Source organism: Myotis daubentonii, chromosome 9, assembly GCF_963259705.1.
Source record: "Myotis daubentonii chromosome 9, mMyoDau2.1, whole genome shotgun sequence".
Classification (NCBI taxonomy): domain Eukaryota; kingdom Metazoa; phylum Chordata; class Mammalia; order Chiroptera; family Vespertilionidae; genus Myotis; species Myotis daubentonii.
The window spans coordinates 71602115-71621494 of NC_081848.1; the positions used below are offsets into that span (position 1 = coordinate 71602115).

Genomic DNA, 19380 nt, shown 5'->3' on the forward strand with positions numbered 1-19380 from the left:
ATCCAGCAATACATTAAAAAGATCATACACCATGATCAAGTGGGATTTATCCTGGAGATACAATGTTGGCACGATATCTGCAAATCAATTAATGTGATATACCACATAAACAAAATGAAGAATAAAAATCACAAGATCATATCAATAGATGCAGAAAAAGCCAGCATCCATTTATGATAAAAACTCTCAGCAAAGTGGGAACAGAGGGAACATACCTCAACGTAATAAAGGCCATATATGACAAACCCACAGCCAACATCATACTCAATGGGCAAAAACTGAAAGTATTTCCCTTAAGATCAGGAACAAGACAGGATGTCTACTTTCACCATTCTTATTCAACAGAGTACTGGAAGTCCTAGCCAGAATAATCAGACAAGAAGAGGAAATAAAAGGCACCCAACTGGAAAGGAAGAAATAAAACCGTCATTATTTATAGATGACATCATACTGTATATAGAGAATTCTAAAGATTCCACCAGAAAACTACTGGAACTGATAAAATGAATTAAATAAAGTAGCAGAATACAAAATAAATATCCAGAAATCAACTGCATGTTAGAAATGAACTATCAGAAAGGGAAACTAAGAAAACCATTCCATTTATAATTGCATCAAAATAATAAAATACCCAGGAATAAATTTAACAAAGGATGTAAAAGATCTGTACTTGGAAAAATATGACACTGAAAAAAAGAAATTGAAGAATATAAAAGTGGAAGCATATAGTGTGTTCATGAATGGGAAGAATTAACTTTATTAAAATGTCCATACTACCCACAGCAATCTATTAAATCTATAGATTTAATAAATCTAGGCAATTCCCTTAAATCTAGGCAATTCCCATCAAGATATCAATAACGTCTTTCACAGAACTAGAACAAATATTCCAAATAATTATATGGACCCACAAAAGACCCTGACTAGCCTAAGCAATCTTGAGAATAAATTAAAAAGTTGGAGGAATCACACTGCCTATCAAACTATACTACAAGGCCATAATCATCAAAACAACATGATACTAGCATAAAAATAGACATGTAAAGGGTGTCCCAAAAATGTATAGACACACTTTGAATAATTACAAAGGCAGTGTTTATTAAAATACATTTCATTTTCAAAATTGAGCTATCAGCTGTTAAAAATGTGTATGTATATTTTTGGGACACCCTATAGATCAATGGAACAGAATAGAGAACCCAAAAATAAACTCAAGCCTTTATGATCAATTAACATTTGACAAAGGAGGCAAGAACGTACAATTGGATAAAGATAGTTTATTCAAAAAATGGTGCTGGAAAAATCAGACAGATACGTGCAAAAGAAAAGAAAAGAAACTAGACCACCTTCTTACACTACACACAAGAATAAACTCATAATGGGTCAAAGACTTAAAATGTTAGACTCGAAACCATAGGCAGTAAAATCTTGGACATTTCTCGTAGCAATCTTTTTTCTGATGTATCTCCTCAGGCAAGGGAAACAAAAAATAATAATGAACAAACGGGACTACTTCAAACTAGAAAGTCATTTTACAGCAAAGGAAACCGTCAACAAAATGAAAAGACAACCTCCTGAATGGGAGAACATATTTACCAATGATACAAAGGGGTTAATATCCAAAATTTATAAAGAACTCATAAAACTTACAATCCAATTAAAAAAATGGGCAAAGGGCCTAAATAGACACTTCTCCAAAGAGCACATACAGACGGCCAATAGATGTATGCTCAAGGTCACTAATCACTGGAGAAATGCAAATTAAAACCACAATGAGGTATCGCCTCACACCTGTCAGAATGGCTATCAGTAAATTTTAAAAAAACAAACAAAAAAACACAGCAAATATTGGCGAGGATGTGGAGACAAGAGAACCCTTGTGCACTGTTGGGGGAAATGCAGATTGGTGTAGTCACCGTGGAAAGCAGTATGGAGTTACCTCAAAAATTAAAAATGAGCCCTGACTGGTTTGGCTCAGTGGATTGAGCATCGGCCTGCAGACTGAAGGGTCCCAGGTTCAATTCCAGTCAAGGGCATGTACCTGGTTGCAGGCACATCCCCAGGAGGGGTTGTGTAGGAGGCAGCTGATCGATGTTTCTCTCTAGTCGATGTCTCTGACTCTCTATCCCTTTCCCTTCCTCTCTCTGTAAAAAAATCAATAAAATACATATTTTTTAAAAAAAATAAAAATGAAACTGCCTTCTGACCCAGAGATTCAACTAATTGGAATATATCCAAAGAAACCTGAAACACAAATTCTAAACAATATATGCACCCTTATCTTTATTGTAGCATTATTTACAATAGCCAAGGTTTGGAAGTAGCCCAAATGCACATCAGTATATGAGGGGATAAAAAAAATGGGGGTACATTTACACAATGGAATACTACTTGTCAAAAAAAAAAAAAAAAAGAAGGAAATCTTACCCTTTGCAACAGCATGGATGACCTGGAGACTATTATGCTTAGTGAAATAAGCCACTCAAAGAAAAACAAGTACCATATGGTTTCACTTAGATATGAAATATAATGAACAAAATAAGCTAACAAACATAGAAACAGACTCATAGGTACAGAGAATAGACTGACAGCTGTCAAAGGTAAGGGGGCTGGATGAAAAAGGTGAGAGGATTAAGCAAAGAAAAAAAAAACAACTCATAGATATAGACAACAGTATGGTGATTTCCAGAAGGAAATGGGGTGGAGGTAAGTAGAAGATAGTAAAGGGGGGATAAATGGTGATGGAAGGACACTGAGTGGTGAACACACAATACAATATACAGATGATGTATTATAGAACTGTACACCTGAAACCTATATAATTTTATTAACCAATGTCACCCCAATAAATTAAATAAATTTTTTAAAGGAAAAAAATGCACTAATATAAACTTTTAAAATATTTAAATGAACCAGGATTATATAAGAATCCAAGTTGTACAGAAACCAATTAAGGTAAATCTTTGGGTTAATAAGATTTGGCCGAAACCGGTTTGGCTCAGTGGATAGAGCGTCGGCCTGTGGACTGAGGGGTCCCGGGTTCGATTCCGGTCAGGGGCGTGTGCCTGGGCTGCGGGCGCGTCCCCAGTGGGGGATGTGCAGGGTGCGGCTGATCGATGTTTCTCTCCCATCGATGTTTCTGGCTCTCTATCTCTCTCCCTTCCTCTCTGTAAAAAATCAATAAAATATATATTTAAAAAAAAAAAGATTTGTTTTGATCATTTAAACTTAAAAATAGGTATATGTCTTCTTCCTGTATAAAATATAATGCCACTGTTACATTTTATTCTCTGAACTTTTAAATTTTCTACACAGGTTTTACCAGTTAGATATATTAGTATTGCTTCCACAAATGATTTAAACTTTTAAAAATTGATTTCTTTATAAAAAGATTAGCTCTTCTAAACTTCAGACAAAGCTACATATCATTTCATCTTCATTACTCTTCCCATCTGCTGTGTAAAACTTTCAAATGTCCTGACAAACCTGCTATCAATAAAGATTGCAGTGCTCTGCCATGTCAATCCTATATAATAAAAGCCCAATATGCAAATCAACTGAACGGTGGAATGGCTGGTGGAATGACCAGTCGCTATGATGCACACTGACCACCAGGGGTCCCCCATATTGCCCCACATAGCGGCCCTGATCGCTGGCCAGGCCTAGGGACCCTACCTGTGCATGAATTTCATACACCAGGCCTCCAGTGTAAATATAATTCTGATGATTCTTAATTGGCTTAAGATACCATACCAATATCAGAGTGAGTTAAATAATGAGGAATCTTTGGTTACCTGAATAATTTCTGAACTCCAATTAGCATGGCAAATTCAATTTAGTATATACATTATTTTATAACATAATAACAGAAAACAAAGTTAATACATTTTGAGCTCCAGGTAAAAGTGTTAACTTGTCATCTGGTATGACATATATTAAATATATTAAAATCAACAAAGAAAGCTTAGGAATTAAACAGCTTGAACCCAGTTGTTCAGATGAAAACTGATCTTTGATAATATAATCTTAATGAGAACATTATAAAAATTATCGTGTGCCGTTAGTACCTAGACTAGCCAGCAATGGTTCCTTATCTCCCCAGAACACTCTCACTTCCTAATAGCCTGTTAACTTTTTGAGCTTTTGTGTTGACTTTTGTCATGCCCTTGAGTCATTTTTAGTAAAAGTTTCTTATTTCTGCAAAGGCTTGATTTCCTAATAATTATTGTTTCATGTAGCTTTGTTTTATTTTAATTACTGTCACTCTAAACCAAGACTGTAATCATTTCTTGCCTTGGGCATCTATGACTTATGCTTATATTTTTCTGTAATCACTAGTCTCCTGGCAACTCTTTGTAATACAGCTTTCACAAATTGGGGCCCCAAATTAAGAATAATAAAATTGTTAAGATATATTTTTATACCCAAACTATTTCTAGTATTTCTCAGATAGCCACTAGATAGCACTATTGAGCAAGGAAGAGATAAGGGAGAACTAGATTTGTAGTGTACTCTCCTTATCTTTAATTAGCCCAACTCTCTTATGAGAGTTGCCCTAATATAAGAAAAACCAAGCCCTAGCCGGTTTGGCTCAATGGATAGAGCGTTGGCCTATGGACTAAAGGATCCCAGGTTCAATTCCAGTCAAGGGCACATGCCCGGGTTGCGGGCTTGATCTCCCCCAGTAGGGGGCAAGCGGGAGTCAGCCAAGCAATGATTATCTCTCATCACTGATGTTTTTATCTCTCTATCTCTCTCCCTTCTTCTCTGAAATCAATAATATATAGATTAATATTATATATTAATGGGTCGTAATGACCGAAAGCTCAACCAGACTGGAAATCAGTGCTGGGTTGCTGTGGAGACCCAGCACTGACTGGGGCAGCTGCAGGTGCCCAGACCCAACAATGACTGCCTAGGGGGCTGTGGATCAGACCCGGAGACAAGCCTGCAGAAAGAGAGGCAGGGTCTGATCCCTAGCTTCTGTGGCAGCTGTTGATCAGAACTTGCCTCTCTTTCTCTCCCGGCCTGGCCAACAGCTGCACTTCCACTTCTCTCCAGGCCTCCACCAGGTCTATTTGATCAGCCCCACCTGTCTGATCAGGTCCCGTTGATAGGCACAGAGATGCTGACTGGCATAGAAACTGACCAATCAGAACCAAATCTGGGTCAACTGTGAGGAGCCAATGGCTGCCTAGGAGGCGGAGCTTTTGACGCTGCCTGGCATAGAAACTGACCAATCAGAACCAAATTGGCTGGCAGAGGAGGGTAGTTGGGGGGCAAATCAGGCCTGCAGGGGAGGGCAGTTGGGGGTGAGATCAGGATGGCAAGGGAGGGCAGTTAGGGGTGGTCAGGCAGGCAGAGGCAGTTAGGGATGATCAGGCAGGCAAGCAGAGAGGTTAGGGGCGATCAGGCAGGCAGGCAGGTGAGTGGTTAGGAGCCAGCGGTCCCAGATTGTGAGAGGGGTGTCCAACCACCGGTTTAGGCCCGATCCCTGTGGGATTGGACATCTGGTGGTCGGACATCCCCCGAGGCATCCCCAATTGGGTGGGTGCAGGCTGGGCTGAGGGAACCCCACCCCCCCACTCCCGTCCGTGCATGAATTTTGTGCACCAGGCCTCTAGTATATATTTGAAAAGCCAAGGTATAACTATTAATAAATATGATTCAACATCTGTATACTTTTCAGGGTAAAAGAAACATTCATGATTCATGATATCATGAACAAAGACTGGCAGAAGTGAACAAAATTATTTCTAAGGTTATGTTTCTAAGTATAAGATACTCTTGTTAATTGATGGCAATTTAAAAACATACTCTATAGAAGTCCCTGAAGATTTATCAATGTCCATCACAAGGCTCATGCCCTCAGGATAATCACTGACTAAATTATTAATTAGCTCTATATTATATCCCAACAGGGGATTCCATTCTGACACTGTTAATTACTGTAATAAAGTAACCAGAGACCATCAGTCTTATTAACAGGTGGTTCCTACTTTTCCTTCAAGCTTGCCAAAAATCTTAAATCAGAAAGTTGAGTCTTTAGGAAGAAACATCCAATGACTAATAGCCTGAGTGTAGGCCTGTATCAGTACACTTGGCTATTATTGATGCTGCAGAGAATCAACTCAGGTCAGGCTTCCTTCCCAGTGTAACCCAACACTGCCACCAAAAGCAGACCATCAGACAAATGCAACAGAAAACAGTGAACTTACAGGCCTTTTTATTTGAAAATCAGACACTGTAAAAGCATGCAGCTGATCCAAGTTCCAACGGAATGAGAATTAATTTTGCAAGACTAAATGGACCAATGAGGAAAATTTAATAGTGGTTTGGAGAAAATATATTTTCTTCCTTCTTAATTTTTTATTAACTCTCATTGTGTCTGGCTATATTTGAGCAAATCAGAATGATACACTCTGAATGAATGTATGTTTTCTGGGCAGTCTTAATATGGCAGATTGTATTTCCCAAATCCAGATTTTATTTTCAAAAAATATCTCCCTTCCCACATGTTCTCCACAGCTACCAAGTCACTCCCCCATCAAGAGGTGGAGCCTTTTCCTCCCCACTTGAATCTGGGCAGGTTCAGGGCTGCTTTGACCAACATAGAGTATGGCAAAAGTAACACCGTATGAATTCTGAGAGTAGGTCACAAAAACAAATCAGCTTCTGCCTGGTTATCTTGGAACATTCCCTCTGAAGGAAGATAGTTACCACTGAGGAAATCCAACTACCCTGAGATGGCACTTGAGTCACCAGTTCCAACTCTCCAGTCATTCCCCATGGCACCAGCCTGTGAGAGAAGCCATCTTGGGTCTTCCAGACAAGACCACCCATCAGCTGAGTATCAGTGAAGGACCTTGGTAATGCCATAAGGAGCAAAAGAGTTTTCCCATAGACCCGGCAAATTTCCTGACCATCAGAATGTGTGAGCATTTAAAATCATTGTTATTTTACATTGATAAGTTTGGAGTGTTATGCAGCAAAAGTTACTGAAACATAAACTAGTAAATCATTGGGTGAATTTAAAGAGGGTAATTGTGTAGAAAACACAACACATTGATTGGCCTTGTCTGCAAAACTAATCAGAACAATGTACACTAATAAAAGAGAAAGATGCATATGCAGGCTCCAAGTGGCCAGGTGCAGGGCTGGGCGGGGTGGGATGCAGGTATTCTGCACCGCTCCAGCCGCTCTGGGCCTCTGGGCAGCATGGGAAGGCGGAAAGGTGGCTCCAGCCAGAGCAAAGGCAGTGCCAGCAGCCAGGGGGAGGAAGGCCCATTCTTGCACAAATCTTCATGCATCGAGCCTCTAGTCCTATAAAAGCCTAATATGCTAAGTGTCCAGTCATCTGTTCAACCAATCAAAGCATAATATGCTAATGATATGCTAAGACCACTCAACCACTTGCTTGACATGCACTGTCCACCAGGGGGCAGACGCTCCAACCGGTAGGTTAGCTTGCTGCTAGGGTCCGGCCGATTAGGACTGAGCAAGATGGGCTTGGATACACCCTGGAGCACTCCCACAGTCCCTCCCTGACTAGCCAACCTCCTGCATCCCTCCCCAGCCCCGATCGTGCACCAGTATGATCCCTCGGCCTGGCCTGCACCCACTCACAATCCGGGCTAAGGGACCGCCCCCCCCCCACCCCCCCACCCCCGCACAGGTGCAAAAATTTCATGCACCAGGCCTCTAGTGGTTAAATATTATACATGTCTTTACTGAGTTTTTTATGTTACATGACAATGTAATTAGTTGCATAAGTTCAATAAGAATCTATCCTTCTCCCTATCAGAAAATAATTATAGGAAACAAATTTGTAACCATGACCATACCACAAATGTTTCATTTAATTAATTTCATTTAATTAGGCATAACAAGCCCACTAGGAAGGAAAAGGGTTGCTCTCCATTTTGTGGAATCTGCTGCAAAAGCCTCCCTGGTACCTCCATGGCTTGTGGAGTCCCCGTTTTATAAGTAGTAAAGAATGTCACTTTCTGGAAGGCCAGGAACACCGATAAATTTGGGGATCTTGGACAAAACCAGGAAAGGCAAGCTGGATAGTTCCTGGTTCCTTACCTTGGACTATGTGAATGAATTCAAAGGGCAAAAGAAATATTTCTGCTGCTATAGAAGTGATAGAAAAATATATGTGACTCTACAGGCCATATTAGATTAACTCTCTAACATCATGTGGCTCTAATTTTAAAATATAAAACACAAAGGTCTTTATGTGATCACTAATGCTTCATTGACCTTATGCAAATAAAACATGCTAAATATAAAAAGCATTATACTAATTATACTGACAGTGCATCAGAAAATTGAGCAACCAACTTATTTGGTCAAATCCACATCAGACCTGCGCAGATTTGATAATAGGTAAAAATTTAAAAAATGAAACTGATATTTCTTCTAAAAGCTTTGCATTTCAAGAGAGAAAGTTGTGGATTTACAGGGCCATGCTAAAGCTTGACACCTGAGATAAAATTACAAAGAAGAGAAACATCTTTTAAAAAAAAAAAAAATCAAAGACAGAAAAATCAAAGCTGGCAGTCCCGGGAGCTAGGGGTCCCTTGCCTGGGCCTAAAGCGAAGCCCACAATCGCGGGGCCGCTGCCACTGCAGGTCCCCGCTGCCCGGGCCAGACGCCTAGGCCAGAGGCGTCAGGCCTGGGCAAGGGGCCGATCCTGCGATTGGAGGATGATGGGGGTCAACGCCTGAGGGCTCCCAGTATGTGAGAGGGGGCAGGCTGGGCTGAGGGACACTCCCCCCCACACACACACACACCCAGTGCACGAATTTCGTGCACCGGGCCCCTAGTTGTAAATAATGCTGCAATGAACATAGGGGTGCATATATTCTTTGAATGAGTGTTTCAGGTGTCTTTGGATATATTCCCAGAAGTGGAATCTCTGGGTCATAAGGTAGTTCTATTTTTAATTTACGAGGAACCTCCATACTGTTTTCAATAGAGGCTGCACCAATCTGCATTCCCACCAACAGTGCATGAGGGTTTCCTTTTCTCAGAAGACTTCTGTATTGGTTTGATTTGATCCATCATGTAATAGCATCACCATTCATCAAATAAACACTGGTTGCTGGTTATAATGAAGTGTTTACAGAAGAATTGCTTTATGAAACCAAATGACCACTACATTTGAGTTTGGCAAAAATAAGTACAAAGATTGGGACATGGTAGGGCTGCTTCTGAATGCACTGGAGCACTTCCCGAAAGAAAACAGCAAGCTTGGATCTTTAAACTGTCAGCTCAGATTTATGATCAGAAGAAGAGAGAATTACTATGGCAGCCCTAATAAAAACTTTTATGTTTTATATAGCCACTGAGCTCACCTTGCTAACATCAGACTTAACTGTGCCAGTTGCAGAATTACAATGTAAGTTGAATTCCACATAGACTCACCATGTTTCATGTAAAAGTGAAAGCACAGAATGAGAAAGAGTGAGATCCTGAGACAGGATAGGATATCTAGGTGGACTCAGCTGAAGCCGAGAATCCTGAACCCCCAAAGTTACTCTGAGCCTCCCCAGCCAGTGGAAATAAAAATAGCCTGCTCTCCTGTATCTGAAGAGACTAGCTCTCCCTGGCTTCAAGAACCTGTAATAACCTCACCATAACTCTAAGGGTGGTTTGCTTGCAAGAGAATTCCTCTTCTCAAGACCCAGCTGGCACATGCCTTACTGCCACCCATAATAGGGTAACAGCAAACATTCTCTGGGAAAGAAGTACCAAGTCTGATCACAAAGTAGTTAACTTACACACACAAATAATTGCAAGATTTTGCTATTTTGTATTGGTAGAAACCTGGGACATCTGTGTGAGAATGAATTCTAAGACTGTTAGACTGAAGAAAAGAGAATATAACACCAGATTGGGCCTTTTTTTGTTTTTAATATGAGTCACTTACCAGAGATTTATAATTTAATGGTTAGCTTATACAATTGGAAAGGATTCTTAAGATTTATCGTGGTCCCCATAATAGCCTACAATTAATACAATTGGGAGGTCACAACTTGCCTGGAATAATGTAGAGGCAGGGATCCGAGGGTTTATGGAAACAGGAATGTTGGCGTGGATTTATCACATGTAACTTGCAAACACAACCCCTACCACCTCTATATCAAGAGGGCCCAGTGAATACTCCCTTCACCAAGGCTCCAGCTTCAAAACAAGAGTACAATTATATGGGCAAGAGGTTATAAATCTGGCACTTTAATGCCCTGCCAGTTAATAAAACTCGCCATGTTGCTACTAAAGAAGAAATCTCTCCATTTTCTCTCTCTAGCTCCTTTTTTGTTTCTTAATGGTTCTTACTACAAATGGCAATTATTTACTTGTCTGGTTTTCTGTTTTGCTTGTTGTTGTTTTTTGACCTCTATGTTTCTCTGTCTCTTCCACTAGCATATAAATTCCATGAGGGCAAGGACTGTATCTACCTCACTCACGCTGTGTTTTGACTGCCTGGCACAGAACCTGGGACACAGGCATTCGATGAAGATGTGTTGAAAGTATAAGCAGAGTTAGTCTGTCTTTACCAACATTAAATTTTGGTCCTTTCTACTCCTGGAATAGATCTGTTCATGAAAACATTATCCTCCCAAAAAGATGATCTACAATAAGTTGAAAACTTGAACAAATGTATAAATCTCCTCTATGTACTTCAGCTTAGAACGAATGGACTGGTCTGCTGATATCACGTCTTCCATTAAATTTTTATTATTCCCAGAAAAAAAATGTTTTTCAAATTTTTCAACAAGGAAAACAAAACAAAACATTTCCTTATAATAAAAGTCAATTCAGTACCAGCACCATCTGTTCCATCATGAATGTTTGAACAGGATCTAGTCTTACTCCAATCATATTTCTGTCCACAGTCACATGTCACCTTAGATCATAAGTTAACCAAATTCTCAAATATCATTAAAGTAGATATTCTGACTCGTTAAGCAATTTTTGTACAGGCTGTAGCACTTGCTTGAAAGAGTGTCATGAGGTGGCTTTTCTTGTTCCTATACCAATCATTCATATCAGAGCATTTAAAAATATAACATTCCATTTAATCAAAAGTTTCTCTTTTCTGCATATGAACTTTTACTTTTTGGCCATTAAGAAAGAAACAGTGCTAAGCCCTGGCTGAGTGGCTCAGTTGGTTGGAGCATTGTCCTTACACCAAAATGTTGCAGGTTTGATTCTTGATCAGGGCACATACCTAGGTTGTGAGTTCGATCCCCTGTCGGGTTGTGTAAAGGACTGACCAATATCTATCTATCTATCTCTCTCTCTCTCTCTCTCTCTCTCTCTCTCTATCAATAAGCATACATCCTCGAGTTAGGATTAAAAAAACAAAACAGTACTAAGATCCAGGCAGTGTGCAAAGATCAGCTACTATTTAAGTAACTACACCTCAGGCTCATTAGTGTCACAGCTTCATTCAAATTCACACCTCAGCAAAATTGCAAAATACTCTGTGTCTTGGACTTTCAGGGTGGCATTTACATAGTTGAAACCTTGAAAGTTAAAATCCTTAAATGCCAAGGACTTCTCGTGTATCTATATACCACATGCTTACCTTTGTAAAGATCTGTGCTCTCAGGGGTCAAAAAAATTTAGCACACATAATATTAGAAATCTATAAAGATCATTTTTCACCTAAAAAATTAAATGCATCTACGTGTAACTTGTCCAGTAGAACGAGATATGGTCTGGAAAGAAATAATAACAAAAATATATACCTCACAAGGATGCATGAAGGATCAAAGGGGATAATACATGTGAGGTAAAATAATAAAGCACTATATAAATGTTAGTAGTAGGTGGTAATGTTAATAAAAACACAATACATTGTACACCTTAAATTTAGTACATAACTTTATATGTCAATTATGTCTCAATAAAAGGTGCGAAAAAATAATAATAAAATACAGTAACAATCCCCTCTTCTCAAAGAATTGGGGCAGTTTGTTAGTTGGCTACTTAGATAAGTCAGTTAAAGCAAGGAATCCTATACAATGATAAATACACATTGTAACCATTATTTTAATTTAAACCGTGTATAAATAGAATCATTCACCAATCCTCTATGTGGGGCCAAGGCCTTTATCTTTGAGTTTAGATCTGCTGACTGGAATTCCAGTCTTTCTTGCATAAACCACACCCATAATGCAGCATTCCAATATGGCAGTTACAGTTGTTTTAAAATGCAACAAAAGCTTCAACACAATGAAATAATCAGAGAGTAAATTTCTTCTTTCTTTTTATAATTTTTCCAATATTTCACACTTGTCTTATTAGCCCCTAATTTCTGAAAAAAACTCCCTTTTCTCACTTTTTTCAGAGCATTCAACTTAGTTTTTATAGAAATAACTTCCCTTTTTACACCAAGATTGCATCAGTTTACAGAATATTTATAACATGCATAAATGAGTTTGGGAACCAACACAACTGACTCTTAATAAGTAAATAATGTGACTTGTGGGCGTAAAAGGTGTAAAAGTGCACAAGCATCTCCCCCGGAGGGTAGCTCAGTTAGTCAGAGCATCGTCCCGATACACCAAGGTTTCGGGTTCAGTACCCAGTCAGGGTGCATACAATAATCAGCCAGTGAACGCATGGATAGGTGGAACAAAATATGAATGTTTCTCTCTGTCTATCTGTCTGTCTCTCTGTCTCTCCCCCTCGCCGCCCTCTAATCAATAAAGAAAGAAAAAAGTGCACAAGCATCATACTGATAAGTCTACCAGCCATAGGCCCCATACTGGGAACATCAGTAACTTTTACCAAGGATATGGACAGCACTGATTTATCCATCTAGGTGGCTAATTAGATATCAGTTTAAAAAGTCTTTGCATATGTAGTTCGGGTGTCAAGCACAGCTGACAAAGAAGGAAGTTCAAAAGTTTCCCCATCTCTCTCTCTCTTTCTCTCTCTCTCTCTCACACACACACACACACACACACACGCTATACTCTATTTTTCTTCAATCATATAAAATACATATTTTAGAGACAATAAAGTCAATAAGTAAAAAAACACACAAGAATACTAAAATGAAGCAACAAAAAATATATAAGTGGAACATGATAAAATAATCAGAGAATTTGACTCCTGACAAACTAAATGAGTCAGCAAAAGACATTTTAAGCAAATTATAGTGGCCCTATATTAATTTGAAAAAACTGATGATCCACCTTAAAAACAGCCTGGTAACAGAATGAGAAAGAAGCTTTTGTATTTATTTTCTAATCATGAGGGTGGGGAGGGTGATGTGAGAACTTACTTATTTCACGGGAAACCTCATTCAGTTTATCCTGGGACCTGCTGATAAGGACAACCTTCATTCCACACTTTGCCAACTGAAATAGCAAAAGAGACACCAAACAGTTGAGTCATACCTGTGCATTTTATTGAAAACAGACTTTAGATATATTCTCATTTTAAGAAAACCTGACCATATGATAATCCAAGTTAAAAAACAAGCAAACAGCCCTAGCTGGTTTGGCTCAATGGACAGAGTGTCAGACTGCGGACTGAAGGTCCCAGGTTCAATTCCGGTCAAGGGCACATGCCCGGGTTGTGGGCTCGATCCCCAGTTGGGGGCATGCAGGAGGCAGCTGATCCTTCTCTCTTCCTCTCTCAAGTCAATAAAAATACTAGTACATTAAAAACAACAACATACAAGCAAACAAATAAATTCCAGTGTAATAAATGGGCAATCCAAAATAAAGACTTTACAGGACTCCCCAAAGGATTATCTTTCTAAATCAAGCTAGTATACAAATGTAAAAAGGTTTTAGAAGGAAGACTGTTACTTTTCATTTTGCACCCAGCTATACTGTTTGAATTCTTGAAATCATAATATACACAAAACTTTTTAGTGAACTATTCCACACAGCATATAAATGAGCCATAAATTAGCTGCTATGCACTATTAGTGATTTACTAAACTAATATTCCAGTCTTAAATTCTAAAAGTGGTTTTTATTAAATAATAAGTGATATTGCAAATGAGGAGATATAGAACATTTTTTAATAAAAATAACAATTAACAGGGGAGGGAAGATAAGGAAAAGCTTTTATTTATAGAAAAATAGCATCTACTAAGTATAGAAGAAAAGATATCATTAGAAAAGTCACAATTTTTTAAACCAATATGGTAATAACTAATTTAGACAAAATTTTTCAATGGGTGTTAAAATCTCTGGGTGAAAATCATTGCTGGGAAATGGGATATTCACACAGTCTCGAAGTACCACCCCACATACTACTTATTAATTACAAAGGGGAAAGGCACCTTTATAATGGAGAATTATGGTGGTCAGCATTTTCATAAATGACAACTCTTTTTTATAATTTTTATTTATTGACTTTAGAGAGGGAGGGAAGAGAGAAAGAGAAAGTGAAAGATAAATTTTTGTTGTACCACTTGTTTATACATTCATTGGTTGATTCTTGTATGTGCCCTGACTGGAGATCAAACCCCATAACCTTGGCGTAGAGGACCGATGTTCAAACCAACTGAGCTACCTGGTCAGGGCCAAATGATTTGTCTTAAGGTAATCGATAACAAAACAAGTAGACTTCTTCTGTCTCCTGATAAGATAAAGTCAGGATACAATAGCACCTTGTGTGGCAATCATGCTAAAAAATGTTTAATTAGAATCTAATCACAGAAAAACAATCAGACAAATTCAAATTGAGAAACTTTTATAAACTGGCCTGAATTTTTCAAAAATGCCAGTTACAAAAAAAGGGGGGGGGGGGAGCCTAGGAAACTCTTCCAATCAAGAGACATGACACCTAAATGCAATGCATAATTCTTAACTAGATGTGAAACCACAAATAAAAGAGCTACAAGTAAAGTTTCTGGGGCAATTGGGAAATTTGCATGTAGGCTATATGTTATATAGAAATACTAGAGGCCTGGTGCACGACATTCGTGCACTGGGGGGTGGGGGGAGGGTCCCTCATTCCAGCCTGCACCCTCTCGCGTTCCGGGACCCCTCGCTCCTTACTGCCTGCCCGTTCGATGTTCCTTAGCACTGCCGCAGAGGTGGGAGAGGCTCCTGCCACCACCGTTGCGCTCACCAGGCGTGAACCCGGCTTCTGGTTAGTGGTGCTCCCACTGTGGGAGCACATTGACCACCAGGGGGCAGCTCCTGCATTGAGCATCTACTCCCTGGTGGTCAGTGTGCATCATAGCAACCAGTCATTCTGCTGTTCAGTCAATTTGAATATTAGGCTTTTGTTATATAGGATTATATCAAGTTAAACTTTGACCACTGTATTATTGGTTATAAGGGTGAACATTTTAAGATTCAGGGTGAAATACCTAAGGGTGAATTATTGTGATGCCTATAACTCACAAACGGTCCATCTAAATTATAATTATAATAAAATTAAATGTGGCAAATGTTAATAATTGGGGAATCCCAGTGAAGGGTATATGGGTGTTCATTATATTCTTCTTGGAACTTTTCTGTAGTTTTGCTATTCAAAATAAACTAGAAAAACAAAAGAGCCCTGGCTGGTTTTGCTCAGTGAATAGAGCGTCAGCCTGTGAACTGAAGGGTCCCAGGTTCGATTCCCATCAAGGGCACATACCCGGGTTGTGGGCTCAGTCCCCAATGGGAGACTTGCAGTGGGCAGCCGATCCATGATTCTCTCTCACCATGGATGTTTCTATCTCTCTCTTCCTCTTCCCTCCTCTCTGAAATCAATAAAAATATATTTAAAAAAAGAAAGAAAAGAAAAACAAAAGAGGATTTTTTAAACAAGAAAGAAGAACCTTTAGGAGTGACAAATGAGAGATTCAGTGGATCCACCAGGATCTTCATCTCAACTGGGCAGTGTCATAGGCTGTGGGTGCCTTCTCGGAACTGGAAGGCAGGGAAGCTTCCCTGAAGAGTACTGCCAAGGTTCCTGCTTTGTATGATGGCCTTCAAATTAATGGTTTCCTATCCTTTCATTACATTCCAGAGAATCTGAACATTTTGCCTGTGTCTGCCAATATCTTTCTACCCATCAAAGTCCTTCTCATGAAAATGATACCATAAACTAGCATGGAAATATAACCTATATAATAGTATATCCACCTTTTGGAAAATAATTCAAAACTGAGGACTATCCAATTACTCAAAAAAAAAAAAAAAAAGGCACCTTCTTACATAATATATTCCATATAGCATACAAACCATAAATTCCAAATGAATTAAAGACTTAAATTTAAGACTCAAAACCATAACACTCTACCATCAATACACAAGTGGATAAAAAAAGATGTGGTAATATATAGAATGGAATATTACTCAGGCATAAAAAAGAACAAAATCTTATCATTTGTGACAACATGGATGGACCTAGAGGGCATTATACTAAGTGAAATAAGTTAGACAGAGAAAAGCAAATACCATATGATTTCACTTATAGGTAAAATCTAAAAAACAAAAGAAACAAACAAAACAGAAACAAACTCATAGATACAGAGAACAAACTGAGGGTTGCCAGATGGGAGGGGGCTGGGGGACCTGGGTGAAAAAGGTAAAAGGATTAAGAAGTACAAATGGGTAATTACAAAATAGTCACTAGGATGTAAAATGCAGCATAGGAAAAAAAAAATACAGCATAGGAAATATAGTTAATAATATTGTAGTAACTATATATGGTGCCAGGTAGGTACTGAAATTATCAGAGGAATAACTTTGTGAATTGTATAATTGTGTAACCATTATGTTGCACACCTAAAACTAATATAAAATAGCTTTAAATGTCAACTGTAATTACAAAAATAAAATTCAAGTAAATAAATATAAACCAAAAACTGTTCATATTTACACAATATAAAATAAAATTACACTAACTTTTTCACAATTCCAACTTATTATGATAAAAAGTTTTATATGAATTTTGTTTTTGTATTTTTTAATACCAAAAAGGTCTTGAAAATTACCTACCTCTTCTGCATATGATTTTCCAATTCCATCAGTACCACCTGTGACAACTGAGAAAAGAGAAAAAGTAATGGTTTAGTTTAAGAATTATAATTAAGAACTGATCATACATAGCGAGGAGCCACCAATTAGACACAAGATGACCTGTGTGGTATACTTTGATATAAATTTGAACCATCTGGAGCAATACCAGCAGTTCAAATTTAGCTCTGAAAACCCACCATAATGACTAATATTAAAAAGACTTCAGCCCTAGCTGGTTTGGCTCAATGGATAGAGTGTCGACCTGTAGACTGAAGGGTCCCGGGTTCGTTTCATATTTTTTTTTACTACTGACCACAGATAATCAGACATATAAAAATTCTAGTCTTCTTTAAACTGGTTGAAAAATAAACTTCCATATTGTTAAAGTCACTATTATAGGTCCAGAAAAGCAAGAGTAAGCTGTCAGTAAAGTAAGTTATTAAAACAAAATATTTAGTATTCACATCATTACAGGAATATTTACTCAAGGTAATTCACTGATATCCAATTAATTCTCACAACAGCTATCACCCCAATCTAAGCTATCACCCCAACACACAAGGACTTGTGCAGTGAGCCCTACAGTGCTTTCTCACTCAATTCATGCTATACAGTTAAGAATTCACTTTCTGAAACACCACTTTTATGATCTCGTTCTCCTATCAAGAAGTAACAATGTTTCCCTATTGCCAATTATTAAAACTTCTTGCCATTCACTTCTCTCCACAACTACTACATGCAGCTACCATCATTCATCTCCCACAAAAACTACTGCAGCCACTTTCTAACTATTTCACCTGCTCCCATTCTCCAACTCATTCTCCACATTGCAACCAAAGTGGTCACCTCCAAAGGGCAAATCTGATCACTTCCCTGCCTAAAACCTGTCAATGGCTTCCCACTGCCCTAATTCTTTACAAGGTCTTCCAAACACCATCATTTTCCTCTTACCACTGACTGCCTGTCATACTGAAATTTTTTCAGTTCCTCCAAGATAATATGCTCTTTCTTTACAAATGCTGTTCCTGCTACTCCCAATTTCACTCCAACCAGTGTCTCTCTCCCATTCTTGAGGTTTTTGGTTGAATTTTTCCTCTCCCACCATTCTTTCCTTAACCTCTAGACCAGGGGTCCTCAAACTACGGCCCGCGGGCCACATGCAAATACAAATATTGTATTTGTTCCCGTTTTGTTTTTTTACTTCAAAATAAGATATGTGCAGTGTGCATAGGAATTTGTTCATAGTTTTTTTTTAAAACTATAGTCCGGCCCTCCAAAGGTCTGAGGGGCAGTGAACTGGCCCCCTGTTTAAAAAGTTTGAGGACCCCTGTTCTAGACTAACAGGATCTCAAAACTCTCTGTCCCAATTGTACTCTGTATTCCCTCTTACTAGCATTCATCATATAGGTTGCCATAAGGGTCTGAGTGACCACTGTTGACCTTACAAATAAAAAAATTAAAAAGTTATTTTTACCAGCAAAGAAGGGCTTATTCAAGAATAGCAGAGAAGTATAGCAAAAACTCCAGGCAAATCCAACAAACAAAGGAGAGAGAGGAAAGTTACTTAAAGAGAAAAAGGAGAAAGTTAAGAGGGGGTGTTATGAAGGAAAATGAGAGCTCAATGTGGTGATGGCTTCCCATTAGCTGCGCTTGTTGCTAGGCAAAGAGAAAAATCTTCCTTCCATCCACTGGGGTAATAAAGTAGAGACACATCTTCTTGGAAATACAAGGTATATCTCTTCTTCTGTGATTATCGCTTCTTCCTGTGGAGGTGTGTATCTGAGGTGGAGTGGTAAGGCCTGACAGCTCCTCCTTCAGGCCTCCTTACTACATTTAAAATGAGATTTCCATTATTCATTTTACACCACAATCTAACTGCGAGCATACTGAATGGCAAAAGCAGGTGATTAATGAGTATTTACTGGATAAATGAATGACTGAATGATTAAAAGGAGACTATGACTAGAAAACTAGCCTTTGCTTTATCCACTCTTTTACTTTAAACAAATAATGCCCAGTCACCTACTGTACACAACCTAATATGCTCTTCAACCACTTTCAACATCAAGAATCTGTGATCTAAAAATTTTTTTAAATGTAACAGAGAAAAGTTTCACTTTATGGTAAATATGTAGGTATACATTTTAAAAGAATTCTAATGCTATCCTTGAAAGGAGATGATTTTCAATGTTAGAGAGACTCATAATGTACCAGTGTGGATATGACGTGAGTAAATCCAAAGCAGGATTGGGGGAAGGGAGGATGAACCATTTTGGTTTACCAAAGCATGCCAAATTAACAAAGACTGTTCTCGTCATTCAGATTTGCTTCTTCAATGAACACCGGGTTGTTTTTCATTTTGCTATGAAGTGAATAAGTT

At 38.5% G+C, this 19380-nt stretch overlaps 1 protein-coding gene across 1 annotated transcript in view; it reads right to left on the reverse strand.

The window, feature by feature from the left end:
- The window catches only part of HSD17B12 (hydroxysteroid 17-beta dehydrogenase 12), a 124022-nt gene that overhangs the window by 65878 nt on the left and 38764 nt on the right, over positions 1–19380 (reverse strand). Inside the window, exons 2-3 of the mRNA XM_059709604.1 lie at positions 16980–17026; positions 13307–13382 (exon numbers count right to left, since the gene is read on the reverse strand). Coding sequence (XP_059565587.1) covers positions 13307–13382; positions 16980–17026 — 123 coding nt within the window. The remainder of the gene's footprint in view (positions 1–13306; positions 13383–16979; positions 17027–19380) is intronic.